This window comes from Myxocyprinus asiaticus, chromosome 40 (genome assembly GCF_019703515.2).
Source record: "Myxocyprinus asiaticus isolate MX2 ecotype Aquarium Trade chromosome 40, UBuf_Myxa_2, whole genome shotgun sequence".
NCBI lineage: Eukaryota > Metazoa > Chordata > Actinopteri > Cypriniformes > Catostomidae > Myxocyprinus > Myxocyprinus asiaticus.
This window is the reverse complement of record NC_059383.1, coordinates 39,963,801-39,978,800: the sequence shown is the minus strand read 5'-3', so window position 1 is coordinate 39,978,800 and position 15,000 is coordinate 39,963,801. Positions and strand designations below refer to the sequence as shown.

The following is a 15,000-nucleotide window of genomic DNA, read 5'->3' as shown; positions in this document are numbered from 1 at the left end:
CACTCTCAATCTTTTAATTTGTTTACTAACAAATTTTGTAACAAAAGTGTGTGTTCATGCATCACAGGAGATTTATGTCATTCAAGTCATGAAAATTCATTTCCAGCACATCTCTAATTCTGTTTTGTGTTTACTAGAATTCTGTGCTGGAAATGACGCTGATGGAAATGACATTTTTAACGGTTTTCAGATAAAATGATTGAAGACTAATTTCATAGCTTACATTTTATGCATCATAAATACACACAATTAAATCAGATTTCCACATTGTTTTGCATAATAATAACAGCTTGACTGGAAATGACGGCCAATAAAAAGTGATATTTCCCTTGATTTTTCTTTGTTTTGTCTCATATTTCATCTCAAGCGTGCTCGTCACTCACACTTTTGCACACTTGGATAACAAGTACACTAACTTTTAAGAAAACTTAATTAGAGGTGAAAGTATTTGGTAAAACAGTCAAATCTATACTTGAAAGACATTTGGAAAGTAACAACAATAAATGACGAAGGCCTGGTAAAAAGTTTCAAAGTCAGTTTTACTAAGACCTTATAACAAAAAAGTTCATATCTGCTCATTTTTAATACAAATCAACCCCTGGAACATGAAAGTGCCCGCACATTCTGTGCATAGACATTCTGTGTAGATTCTGCAGATTGCATCTGTGTTTGAAAGTGGCTTCTGTACATCTCTGATGTATAATAATGCTTTATATTTCCCTGTTATTGATGTTTTATAACTAGGGATTCTTAGGGAACTTTTAAACAGAAATTTGCTTGGTGTTTTGGAGTACGTCCAGTGAGAGGATCAGACTGTATCTGGACTTTGATCAAGTGTGAAAGGTAAACGGGATTAAATCGGGACGACCGCAGTGTGATAAACAGCAAATGGGCAAAAATTCCAATTACACACCCAGTGCATGCATCAGTGCTGTTTCTGTAATTCTCACACGTCCAGTCTTCTGTGTCTTTCTCTGTTCTCAAACATGTTCTCTGCTCTGATATGAGTTCTAATCTGTGGTCGGTTTGATCAATAGAGACGGCTTTCACACCGTCTCTGTTGATCGATGACCTATGATCCTCTTTATCACCTGATAATCAGTTCAAATATAAACAGCGTCCACCTCATCGACTCTCCCACTGCGAGACGCTCTGAAACCCTCGCCAACATGCTTACAACCAACCACAGGCTGATTGTCTTGACCCTGCTGGTGTCTCTACTGTTTGCCATACAGGTATATCATTTTAATTATAATGCTTTTGAAAGGAAGTCAATGACTTTGCTTAAAAAAGAAAAACAGCTTAAGGTTGCTGCCAGAAAACTGGTTTGTACCAGTAAAGCTGATCTAATTTGATGGTATAGACCAGTTGCAAACTAGTTTGGCCTGGCTGGGAAACGAGTTAAACCAATTTAAACCAGCTAAGACCAGCAAACCACCACAGGCTGGTTTAAATGTTTACAAATAAATCATAAATAAATAAATAACAGATTCATTGATTCTTAACTACTCAAGTAATCACTAGTTGATCAATGTACTGTATCAGCTACTGAAACAAACTACTTTAATAACTATTAGTTGAAATGGGCGAATAATCGGTTTGACCAAATGTTTTTAACCGATATTAACCGATATATATTTTTTTACCAATCACACTTTTCTACTTAATCAGTTATCGGTTCTGAAATATTTAAATTATTGTGCAATAAATAAGACAATAATTACAAATCTGTTCAATATATCGGTAATCTTACACTTATAAAAATAATCGGCATTCGTATTGGTAATAAAAAAACAATATGAAGCTGGGAGAACTGCTGGCTGACCATCTAGACAAGCTGCAAACCAGTTTGCCAGGCTGGGAAACCAGTTAAACCATCTTACATCAGCTAACAAGGCACCCAAACTATTATAAGCTGGTTTAAATATGTCTTTACAACAGGGCTTTCAACAGATAAATCATAAATAAATAAATAATCAACATAATTAATAATAAAGTACTCAATCAATAGTTGATCAGCTTAGCAGCTACTCAACTTAACTTTCTTAATAGCTGTTAGTAGAGATGAGCCAATAATCGGTTTGACCAATATTTTTTACCGATATTTACCGATATTGTCTTACAGACACTTTTCTTCTTAATCATCATTATCGGTTTTGTAACATTTTAATTGTTGTGCAAGAAATAAGACAATAATTAAAATCTGTTCAGTATATATCAGTTATCGGACACTTATAAAATTAATCTGCATTGGTATTGGTCGTAAAAATCAATTTCCGGCCAGGGAACCAGTTAAACCATCAGCCAACCATTATAGGCTCGTTTAAAGAAGTCTTTACAACAGGGCTATCAACAGATAAATAATAAATAAATAAATAATCAGCATAATAATTGATTAACTTTTTTTTTTTTTTACCGATATTTTTTTTACTAGTCAGGTATCGGTTCTGTAATATTTAAATGATTGTGCAAGAAATAAGACAATAATTAAAAATCTACTGAACTAATCAATAGTTGATCAGCTTAGCAGCTAATAACCTTAACTAACGTAACAATTGTTAGTAGAGATGAGCCAATAATCGGTTTGTCCAACTTTTAAATTTACCGATATTTACCGATATTTTTTTTTCCGATCAGACTTTTCTACTTAATGAGTTATCGGTTCTGTAAAATTTTAATTATTCTACAGGAAACAGGGTAATAATTAAAATCTGTTCAGTATATCGGTTATCGGAACATATATAAATATAATCAGCATTGGTATTTATTGGTTGTAAAAAACACAATATTGGTTGATCTGTATTTGTTAGTTGCAGCACTAGATGCCACAGTAACGTATCATAATCTGCAAGTTGCTTTGAATAAAAGCGTCTGCCAAATGAATAAATGTAAATGTACGAATTGAGTTTTGGCCGGTGAGATACAAAACAGCATAACTGATTGTTTAAGCATTTTTCTCAGTGCTTTAGTTTGTAAATGCATGTAAAAGCACAAATCAACATGCAAAGAAGAAGATTTGAAACTTTTAAATCTTTATCTGTGGTTGCAAAAAGTTATTGATAGAGCAAATGTTTCAGGTTTTTCTAAATTTAGATGATCATGGGTCTAATTTTGTCCATCCAATGCTTTTATCTGATGCAACCTCTGTTCTGGTCCTGTGGTTTATTTTAAACATCTCCACTTTTCACTAAAATCAGGATATTTCTCTAAACTCTGTCTTTAGGTCCAGTCTGCACCAGTAGATAGTGACTGGGCAACCGGGCTGATCCATCGTGCCAAGCGCTCGTTACTATGGCGATGGAACACTCTGAAACCTGTGGGTTCTGGATGTAGAGATCACTTTGAGTGCGGAACCAACTACTGCAGGTGAACAGCCCCTGCAACCTCATAATACGACACACACGTGGTTTATTCCTGTTCATGACTCTCAGAAACGTGACTGGTCAAGTTCAGGCATTTAAACTAAATGATTCCATAAGGATGATGTTGTTGCTATTTTTATAAAGGCATGATAATATAGGAAATAAAGGATGGAAATAAAGAGTTAAAGTGGGTAAGGTGTAAACTGATCATTTTAAATGTTAAAATCACAATTAGTGTAATCTTATCAAACAGGATGTAATGCTTTAGACCACGTCCACACGAATCTGTTTTGATACATTTACACCTCTCATCCACAGTGGAACAGTGAATTCCCCCATATAAAACAGAGACTAAAAGTGCTCCATTATGAATACTTTGGAGACCAATGACGCAAGCATCCTGAAAACTGAGGTTTCAAATTTAAATGGATTAGTGTGGATGATGGTGATGGACTAATAGCACAAAACATCCCAGAATTCATCAAATCCATTGCTAATACCAAGGGCGTAGCCAGGAAATGACTTTTGGGTGGGCCTCAAAAAAATGGAAATCTTTTTCTTACCAAATTTTCCTAAACAACAGAGGCGGCACATTCAAACAGTTCTTTCACACTTTCAGAAATCAAAATCTGTGCATTTTTAAACTATTTTATAAATATATATTTGAAGTCAGAGAATAATCTCTAAGGGTGTGTTCACACTTGTAGTTCGGTTCTCTTGGTTCTCTTGGTCCGGACCAAAAAAGAAAATGATACATTTAGTCCTGGTTCGCTTAGCGTTCACACTGGCATTTTTAACACCGAACCTAAAGATACAAAACAAAAGGCATCAGGAAAAAGTCTCAACCTGACTGGACAGCTTTTATAACGTATATTTTGCGATGGAACTTGCCGAACATCCAGAACAATGCTGGCTGCTGGGCGAAATGTGCTCGTTAGATATATATACGTATGTATATATGGTGGTATTTTTACCAGCTGAGAACAAACGAAGAGCTAATAAAATGTGTAAAGGAGTCAAAACAGCGGCAGGAATTCCTCCGTTGCACACACATATGAAGATATGCTGCAAGGACGGCTTATGGCGGTTCCGACGCCTGTACCGAACTGTAATGGGCAACATAGCTCCTATGATGAGAAGAACCAGGTATGCTTGAGGTCAGTATTAGGCAAATTACTTCCTGTTATTAGTCCGTTTAGACGTCTTTTGTTCCATGCTCCATTCATATATCAGTCGAACCGCACCAGAGTTCATTTGGAAGCGAGCTGAGACCCACTATTCAGGTGGTCTCGGTCTGCTTGTTTGGTACGCACCAAGGTTCAGATGGCAGCGTTCACACTTGTTCAAATGAACCGCACTACCAGAGCAATCGCACTAGAGTTAGTTTTAATTGAACCAAACCTGCCAAGTGTGAACATACCCTAACACTCTGGGTGGGCCTGGGTCTAATTTGGGTGGGCCTGGCCCATCCTTGGCTACGCCACTGGCTAATTCTGATATTTTTTTTTTTTTTTACAGTCGTTCAGTGTTTTCCCTCCAAAAATGGTAACACTTCCTGAAGGATGATGTCAGCTTTTGTCAGTTAAAGGGATATTACAAAACAACAACAGGATGGAAAGTGAAATTGAGGACTTTATTTGATACGAGAAAACTAACTTCAAACCTTAAAAATAAATAAATATGAATTTTATATTTTATTGGTAACATTAGTTAACATGAACTAACATTAAACAATACATTTACAGCTAATTTCAACTTTGTAATTTTTTTTAAAAGTTGTATTTGTTAACTAGTTAATGCATTATGAACTAACGATGAGCAGTTGCATTTTTAAAAACTTATTAGATTTTAAAAAAATGCTGTGGTATTATATTGTTCAATTAGTTCATGATACCTAATGCATTAACTACTGTTAACAAATGGAACCTTATTGTAAAGTGTTACTATTTCGTCTAATGTATCAAGAGAAATATGATGGGGACATGTAAATGTGCTGCATTACAGGAACGATCCATGTTATGTTTCAATATATCGTGATGTGTTACAATATTGCATTAGGATCACGACTGAAACTTATACAAGGATCTAAAGTATTGATATGATATCATCAGAAAAAGAAATGCAATATATGACCCTAATCACTGAACTCAGAATGACTTGACAGCTCTGATAAGAGTTTATCACCGAAAACACAAGCCGCACCGCGAATCAGCAATTTCAAAGTCATCAAGCTACGATGAAATGCTCAATCGCTATCAGGAAATGTCCGAAATTTTCACTTTGTTTCATTTTATGATTTACAGAGTTTTTAACCTTTAAACTCATCTTCTCTTTCAGGAAACATACGTGCTCCTTCAAGAACCAACACGCTTACGACTGAGACGCCGTTCTGGAAAACGGCTACAATTCTCTCTCAAACATCTGGACCTTCACACATCTGACAAACATCATGAAGACTTTACAACCTACAAGAAGAAATGCCCTGGTGGTGATATTTCATCACACATAAAAAAAATTCGCCCTATTGATTGTGGGATGAAATGTGTCACATAGACCATCTGATTTCTCAGGAACATGTCTACAAAAACTCCAGTTTTATCATTTTCAATGACTACCATTAACACAAGTTGCTCAGAAGTGAAAAATATGAACTTTGCATCCATAGTTTCTGGTTTAAATTCACTGAGATGTTTGATGTGATAAAATACAAACATAAATGGCAAATTAATCTGTATTAAATTGATTTCATTATCAGCTGTACTTTATTTATTTTGTAAATATTAGATGGTGCAACATACTCTTCTTGTTCAAATTCTTTTATTGTTTTTCACATTATTTTGTTACATTGATAGTGCAATATTTTTTTAAGGAAAGAGAAAGTCAGTTGCTCATATGATGAAATAAATGGAAAAGAAAAATATGAATCAATCATTAACAAACATTGTAAATTGTTTACAGTGAACATCAAAACTGGGTCTTTCCTCATACATCCGTTATTTTTCACAATCATTGGTTTAATACATATTTCCACACAAGCTCACATGAAATGAAGGAAGGTTCTTCACAGCAGCTGTTTTAATGTAAAGATGAAGTGAAACCAAACTGAAATCTGTTGCAATACTTCATGAAAACGACACAACTTGAGACTCTCAATTCTTCCCTTTTCAAACCTCATAAACACAACAATCCTCCATCTAGGATTTGAGCTCTACAATCAAGATTCAAACCAGCTATAAACTACCAGCTAACATGAAAGCAGACAGCGGCGTACAGGAACAACAAAAACGAAAATTTCTATCATCATTTACTCACCCTCATGTTGTTCCAAACCTGTTTGACTCACTTTCTTCTGATTAGAAAAATGTTAACGCTGCTCTTTTCCATTCAACGACAGTCATCGTGGCTGTTAAGCTCCAAAACTAACTATAAAAACACCACAGAAGTATCTTTAAAATAGTCCAAGCGCTATATTCCAAGTATTCTGAAGTCATTTTTTCTCCCCAATTTGGAACGGAAAATTCCCAATTTGTTCTAAGTCCTCGTGGTGGTGTAGTGAATCGCCTCAATCCGGGTGGCGGAGGACGAATCTCAGTCGCCTCCGTGTCTGAGACCGTCAATCCGCACATCTTATCACGTGACTTGTTGAGTGCGTTACCACGGAGACGTAGTGCGTGTGGAGGCTTCACGCTATTCTCCGTGATCCACGCTCAACTCGCCACGCGCCACACCGAGAGCGAGATCCACATTATAGCGACCACGAGGAGGTTACCCCATGTGACTCTACCCTCCCTAGCAACCGGGCCAATTTGGTTGCTTAGGAGACCTGGCTGGAGTCACTCAGCATGCCCTGGATTCGAACTCGCGAAAACAGGGGTGATAGTCAGCATCAATACTCGCTGAGCTACCCAGGCCCCCCGTAGTCATTAAATAGTTTTGCGTGAGGAAAAAACAGAAATGTAAGTCTATTTATTTAGAAGTTGAACGCAAATGAGACACGAAAGCTGCAGCAATAGGCAAGATTATTTACATTTTATTCAGTTCCTCACACAAGGACACACATATGACTTCAGAAGACTTGGAATATAGCACACAAGTCACATGACACGCTTTTCTAGTGATTTTTAGAGCTCAACAGCATCCGTCCTGATTCACTTTTATTATATGGAAAAGAGCAGCGTGAGCATTCTGCTAAATATCTCATTTTGTGTTCCACGGACAAAGTACTAGAGGTAAACCAATATATCAGTTTAACCGATTAATCAGTGCCAATAGTTGCTTTTTGGAACTATCGGTTATCTGCTAAAATCGTGGGCCGATAGTTGCGATAGTTTTTTTAAGTTTTTTTATCGTGTCTCCAACTTCATATCTTGTGTATAATAATAAACCTTATTTTTCATTAAACCTTATCTGGTGAAATATACTGTATATACACAAAACCCATTCATCTGGGGAATATATAGGCTTTGAAAAGCTCAACTTTGTAAATGCTTTAATATAGAGTATTGTAACGGTGCCGTGTCTTCATCACTTCAAAATAAGAGTCACTCTTACTCGGGCTTGTTAAAAGTCCCTCATTATGCACCAAATCTCCATTTTTTTCTTCTTCCGGTTATTATTGGGATTTTAATTGAACAATTAACTGCACATGTGATTTTATTCATTTTGGACTCTTGTAGCATCTGTGTCTTTGCCTGTCATAGTAAGGAAAGAATAAGACTTTTTTTTAACGTTCTCTAAATAGACGAATCAGTTATCAGCCTTTTCCACCACCTCAGTTCTCGTTATCAGCAAAATCCACTATCTGCCGACCTCTACAAAATACATACTGTTAAAACAGTAAATGATGACATAATTTTCAGTTTTGTGTTAAGTATTCCTCATTGAACAAAATTAAAATAATAAAACATATATATATATATATAATGTTTTATTTTAATATATGTTTTATTATTTTATTTTAATTAATATATATATATATAATGTTTTATTTTAATATAATATATATATATATATACGTTTTATTATTTTATTTTAATTATATATATATATATATATATATATATATATATATATATATTATTTTTACTTTATTTTTTTAAGATTACTTTTTAAGATTCAATTACTTAAAATTGAAATGTGTAAATCTTAAAACATTTTTATTGAGTGCATGCTGGAAAAGAGAGTCATTTAAATAAAAGCAAGTATCAAATAATAAGGCACTTCTTGCAACTTCATGTCCAAGGGGTTTCTTTTTATTAAAACAAACAGATTTCAACTTTATATGAAGGTCTCAATAAAACGGATCATTTATGTTTGGTACTTTTCAAATGTCTTTTATGTATAGGTTTGACTGTTTTAACCAGACCCAGAATTTCAATAATAACTAAAAATAAAAAAAATCTAATTATTACATGTTTAAAACTATGATCATCTAAACAAAGGGTGAAGTAAACAAACAATATCATTAATTATTGTGTGAAAATCATTTCTATTCATTTTTCAAAATTACGATCATTTCCACAACACCAAACAATTTTGTAACCTAATAATTTTTTTTTTTTTTTTTTTTTTTTTTTAAAGTTAGTGTACGTTTTTACCAAGTGGAGAAAAGTGTCCGTCCAATCAAGCTGTAATTTTGCCAAATTCTGCAATAAAAAGTATACAAATATTATTGATTAATATTATTAATAATATATAATACTGAACTAATATTATTATTATTTTAATTGTGTGTATTCTAAATGGTCTTTGAAGTTGAAGAACCATCCAATAACGATCCATCCGATCCATCAATCAGTGCATGTCAATGAAAAGACAGAATATGTTGAGATGTTGTAAACTGCATCAGTTTAACATAATGCTAATGTAATACTGCATGGGATAAATATTAAGAACCTCTGTATTATGCACAGAGATTTATTACACATTTAGTTTTTTCAATACAGACATTTAAGAGTTTATATAACGTTTTGCCAGAGGGATCAGTGGTTATGGCTTTAACTTCTTTCACTGAAATGTCACAAACACATAATAAAGTGTCATAAAACATTACTGATACACTCTGTAGAGTAGATGCACCACAAATCTTTAAATCTTAGTTTACACCAAAGAAAAAACAACTCTTATCTGGCAAAAGAGAACACAAAAACAACCTTCTTTTCAGTGTAAATACATCATGGCACCAAACCAACAATAGCGACACTTTGGTCAGTGTTAGTGATTTAAAAAAACTTGACGATGTGGCACATAATTCTCTTTAAAATAGGCAGTAAAGTCGCACTCATATGAAGCAGACTAAAATGTACATTAGTGCTGAAATGCTGAAACTATCATTTTTTCCAACCGCTGTCAGTTTATGTGGCATACGAGCTCTTGGCGTCATCATTGAAGAATTGTGTAAGTATCTTTATAGAGTTGTTGTCACAGTTCCACCCAGTGATGTGTAATATTTATTACATCACACATGCTTTCACCCCATTAGTGTCTTATTAGTATGATACATGTTTTATTACTCTACGTTTTGATTACATTTTAAAGACAAACTTTGCACTTTGAGTTGTCTGCTGCATGCATCGATGCCAGTGACTCTTGCTGTGAAAAAGCGATCTACCTCAACGTCTAAACGAATGTTAGTTCATCGTGATATTCTGCTGTACATCCTGTGAGATTACGACACAAGCAGGGGCTGCCGTTCTGCTGCAGAACTCTAAGAAATGGAAACAAACAATCGATTACTTCTAACGTTCAAAGCGTACAAAGACATCAGTTGCAAAACATCTCCAAAATCTAATGAGCTAGCATTTTAAGGTATCATAGGTGCGCTCCTGACACTAATGCAATGTTAATCTCATCAGTGAAATGACTGATGAAAATGTCATGCATCATGATGGTTTTAATTCAAAAATAATGTTGATGAAAATATAAATATTATATATAATAATGAACATTTTTTTGCAAGATATTCACGATGCACTAACACAATTGCAGGGTTCCCACTCTTTTCACATCACGACTTTCCAGAATGTGCCACATGGTGTAAAATTTTTTAATTTAATCGTCAAAATGGTGTCTAATCAAATTAATTTGGTAAAACTTTAATCACATTAATTTTTTTCCCTTTTTCTCCCAATTTGGAATGCCCAATTCCCAATGTGCTCTAAGTCCTCGTGGTGGCGTAGTGACTCGCCTCAATCCGGGTGGCGGAGGACGAATCTCAGTTGCCTCCGCGTCTGAGACCGTCAACCCGCACATCTTATCACGTGACTTGTTGAGCGCGTTACCGTGGAGACGTAGCACGTGTGGAGGCTTCACGCTATTCTCCGCGGCATCCACACACAACTCACCACGCGCCCCACCCAGGAACCACATTATAGCGACCACGAGGAGTTTACCCCATGTGACTCTAACCTTCCTAGCAACCGGGCCAATTTGGTTGCTTAGGAGACCTGGCTGGAGTCACTCAGCATGCCCTGGGATTCAAACCAGCGAGCTAGCGAACTCCAGGGGTGGTAGCCAGCGTACCACTGAGCTACCCAGGCCCCCTAATCACATTAATTAAATAATTACATTAAATTTTTTACATAACATTGCATTATGTCAAATGAAGTGCTGCACAACAGAACATCACAGAAGTGAGATATTGCTTTAATGCATTATTATTATTATTATTATTATTATTATTATTACTATTTTTATTTAATTGCATTAAACATGATCTTTTTGTTCATTTAAATCAAGCTTTTATTGTGGTAGTTTCACACCTCCAGATAAGGGAATCATTAAATCCAAAAAGCCTGTGATTTCTTTAAAATAAATATGTAGTCTGTATGTGCTGCACACTTCAGAGTGCTTTGCTCACTGTTATCTACTACACACATACACACACACACACACACACACAGAGCACACGTGAAGCCCATAATAACATGTTTTCAGCGTACGAGTGGCCGGATTAACACATTCATTTATATATTTATTTTAGATTTTCTCCCTTTTTCTCCCCAATTCCCAATGCGCTCTAAGTCCTCGTGGTGGCGTAGTGACTCGCCTCAATCCGGGTGGCGGAGGACGAATCTCAGAACCTCCGCGTCTGATACCGTTAATCCGTGCATCTTATCACGTGACTTGTTGAGTGCGTTACCGCGGAGACATAGCACGTGTGGAGGCTTCACGCTATTCTCCGCGGCATCCACGCACAACTCACCACATGTCCCACCGAGAACGAACCACATTATAGTGACCACGAGGAGGTTACCCCATGTGACTCTACCCTCCCTAGCAACCAGGCCAATTTGGTTGCTTAGGAAACCTGACTGGAGTCACTCAGCACACCCTGGATTCGAACTCGTGACTCCAGGGGTGATAGTCAGCATCAATACTCGCTGAACTACCCAGACCCCCAGGTCGAGTTTCTTAATTGCTTCATGTGAGAAGCAATATTTGTGTGATGGTTGAATGAGGTTCCATTTCAGTAATGATGCTGCCTAAGAAGGGACAAGGCAGCTCACTAAGTTTTGAAACAGAGCCCTAATCCAATCTGTTTATGACATTTCCATTGGTTAACAGCATTGTGACGGAAAGGAATTGACATCACAGATTGATTAAAGCTGTGGTGAAGCCTCACCTCTGGCACTTGCTGTCGGCACATGAGCACTATAAAGGCCACGCCCAGTAAGATGCCTACGGCAATCACGATGAAGGGGATGTTGATGACCACATTCGCCATGGTAACGACTGCTTGCAGATTCTTGGCAGATTCTTCATCGATAACGACACTCTGAAAAACACGATGAGAGCTTTTAGACGATAAGAGGAGATGATAAATGTGTCACAGAAGGAAACACTTTCGTATTTCCTGCTTTCTTCCTTTGTTCTTACATACATCCTGTTTGATTTGTTGAACTCAATAAAACTCAAAGTCAGCGTCTGTCGTCTCGGGGCCTCTATCCAGAAGTTCTGTGCAAAATTGTGCACTTGATGCATGAACATGTCCGGGATGTCCACTAGGGTTGTGCAGCATTCAGAATTGAATTGAATAGAGGTGGCAAATAGGATGTAGAATTGCAATGTGAATTTAAGGAAGTAGAACTAAAATGGAAATAAATTCAAATGACTGTTTTTAAGTGTATTTTTTAATAATAAATTTTTTAGTATTATCATATGCAAAACAAATAGGTTGTTTGCAGAAACATTACGCTGTAAAAAAAAAACAGGTTCTTATATCAAGTAAACAATGCTGAAAAACATTGAAAGGGTTTGTTTTTTTTTGGGCATGGCAACTTTCAGGAACGCACAGCAGCGAGTTGGATTAATGCATTTATTTGAGTTTAAATTGGCCTACACAAAATGTTTATGTGTGTTCCCATTTACCCACTTCCCAGCATGCACTGGGGCATGACTAATATGGTTGCATTGTTTGGCCATTTGCATGGTTTTATTTAACAGTTTAAAACAATGCAAATAAAGGAAGTAATTTTAATAGGACTAGCGTAAGTTGACGGAGTTTAAGAAAGCTTCTTAAAGTACCTCAATTTAATTATGCATTTGTAAAATATGTAAAACTAATATGTAATATGTATAGCTAATATGTTATTAGATAAGTTCAGTTAATTTACTTAAAATTAAAAAAGTAGATGAATTAAATTTAATAAAAAAGCAATGGAAACTTAATTTTTTTAAGTTCTACAAACATATCACTTTTTACAGTATTAATAATGAATAATAAATATAATAAAACGTGATAATGTTTAAAATGCAACTATTTCATTTATTTCACTATTTTGAATTTGTTTTCTGGAAACGATGTGGTGGATCATTTCTGGTGCTGCAGAGCAAAAACAAAATCTTTTGATGGCTATGTTACTTTTATTTGTAATTAATTAATGTATTTATTTAGAGATAAATGTTTTGTCTATAAGTAAAAAATAATAACGTAATTATTTGGTCACAAAATGTGTCTTGGACTAATGAAATTGTGTCGTGTGACTGTGTTGAATTTCTTTGAATTGCAATTCAGTAAATTCCACTTTCTATCATTCCCATTCAAAGTCAACTCATGAAATGATAGGAGTTCATTCTGAAATTCTGAATTTTGCACAACCCTGACGTCCACGATGAGCACACTAAAATGGGTCTCAGGTCTGTTCTGATAGGGTCACAGACAGCAGGGAAAAACAATGCTAAATGTAGAAATATAAACTAAAATAAAAAATACTACTTACCATATAATTGTGCAGAATTTTTAAAATGACGGAGAAAACATTTCCGATTTCTTTTGTTGTTGAAATCAAAAGGCCGTGCATCCAGCCAAACTACAATTTTTTTTTTTAACAATATTTGGCAACAATATTTGTAACTTGTAATACTAATACAGTAACAGTGTTGTGCTGGGAAATCTCATTTCTGCTGTTGTTTATGATTTTACAGATTTCAGCCTGTTCTTATATGCATTCCTATGTTTTCACCTATTGCATTGTAATAAATGTAAATTTTTGATTTTAAGGACATTTTTGTACAATAAACAGTTCTGCTACTTCAAGCTTTCGGTTGTCAGCCCATATGTTTATTTTATTTTTTATTTTTTTATTTTCTCTCCAATTTGGAATGCCCAATTCCCAATGCGCTCTAAGTCCTTGTGGTGGTGTAGTGACTCGCCTCAATCCGGGTGGCGGAGGATGAATCTCAGTTGCCTCCGCGTCTGAGACTGTCAATCCGTGCATCTTATCACGTGACTTGTTGAGTGCGTTACCACGGAGACGTAGCGCATGTGGAGGCTTCACGCTATTCTCCGCGGCATCCACGCACAACTCACCACGCACCCCACTGAGAGCGAGAACCACATTATAGCGACCATGAGGAGTTTACCCCATGTGACTCTACCCTCCCTAGCAACCGGGCCAATTTGGTTGCTTAGGAGACCTGGCTGGAGTCAAGCCCATATGTTTATTTATTTATTATCCCCTTTTCTCCCAATTTGGAATGCCCAATTCCCACTACTTAGTAGGTCCTCGTGGTGGTGCGGTTACTCACCTCAATCCGGGTGGTGGAGGACAAGTCTCAGTTGCCCAGAATCTGCGCATCTTATCACGTGACTCGTTGTGCATGACACCGCGGAGACTCACAGCATGTGGAGGCTCATGCTACTCTCCACGATCCACACACAACTTACCACGCGCCCCACTGAGAGCGAGAACCACTAATCACAACCACGAGGAGGTTACCCCATGTGACTCTACCCTCCCTAGCAACCGGGCCAATTTGGTTGCTTAGGAGACCTGACTGGAGTCACTCAGCACACCATTTTCAGATATCGGAAATACCAAATCTGACATGATGTAATGCATTACCAGAATCAAAAATGTGCATTGTCACTAGTTGCAATTGTTGATAACAGGAATTAATATTTGCACTAGTAACAATATCATTATTGATACAAAAAATGTAACATTTTACTGGTCAGTTGTGTATGCAAATCCAAATTAAATAAAAATAAAAAATAGATATAGACGATTAAAATATAGACGCATCCATCAGTCAATGAAAAATCTATGGAGGGCCAAATAACTCAAAATTAAATAATTACATAAACATTTTAAATAATTAAATGCACAATGAAATAATAATAATAAAAAAAACAGTA

General features: G+C 35.9%; 2 protein-coding genes and 1 long non-coding RNA gene across 3 annotated transcripts in view; 1 reads left to right on the top strand and 2 right to left on the bottom strand.

The window, feature by feature from the left end:
- Positions 1 to 1,052: 1,052 nt before the first annotated feature.
- Positions 1,053 to 6,116, top strand: LOC127430878 (liver-expressed antimicrobial peptide 2-like). Its single transcript, XM_051681020.1, has 3 exons — positions 1,053 to 1,235; positions 3,224 to 3,366; positions 5,700 to 6,116. Exons 1-3 carry the CDS (start codon positions 1,068 to 1,070, stop codon positions 5,740 to 5,742), a joined length of 354 nt encoding a protein of 117 aa, XP_051536980.1. The 5' UTR covers positions 1,053 to 1,067; the 3' UTR covers positions 5,743 to 6,116.
- Positions 6,117 to 6,162: 46 nt separating this feature from the next.
- The window catches only part of LOC127430884 (uncharacterized), a 134,127-nt gene continuing 125,289 nt past the window's right edge, over positions 6,163 to 15,000 (bottom strand). The window contains exon 2 of the long non-coding RNA XR_007895508.1: positions 6,163 to 7,185. This is a non-coding gene — a long non-coding RNA (uncharacterized LOC127430884). The remainder of the gene's footprint in view (positions 7,186 to 15,000) is intronic.
- Positions 8,599 to 15,000, bottom strand: part of scarb2c (scavenger receptor class B, member 2c) — a 28,269-nt gene continuing 21,867 nt past the window's right edge. The window contains exons 11-12 of the mRNA XM_051680961.1: positions 11,986 to 12,138; positions 8,599 to 10,068 (exon numbers count right to left, since the gene is read on the bottom strand). Coding sequence (XP_051536921.1) covers positions 10,030 to 10,068; positions 11,986 to 12,138 — 192 coding nt within the window. The 3' untranslated portion in view covers positions 8,599 to 10,029. The remainder of the gene's footprint in view (positions 10,069 to 11,985; positions 12,139 to 15,000) is intronic.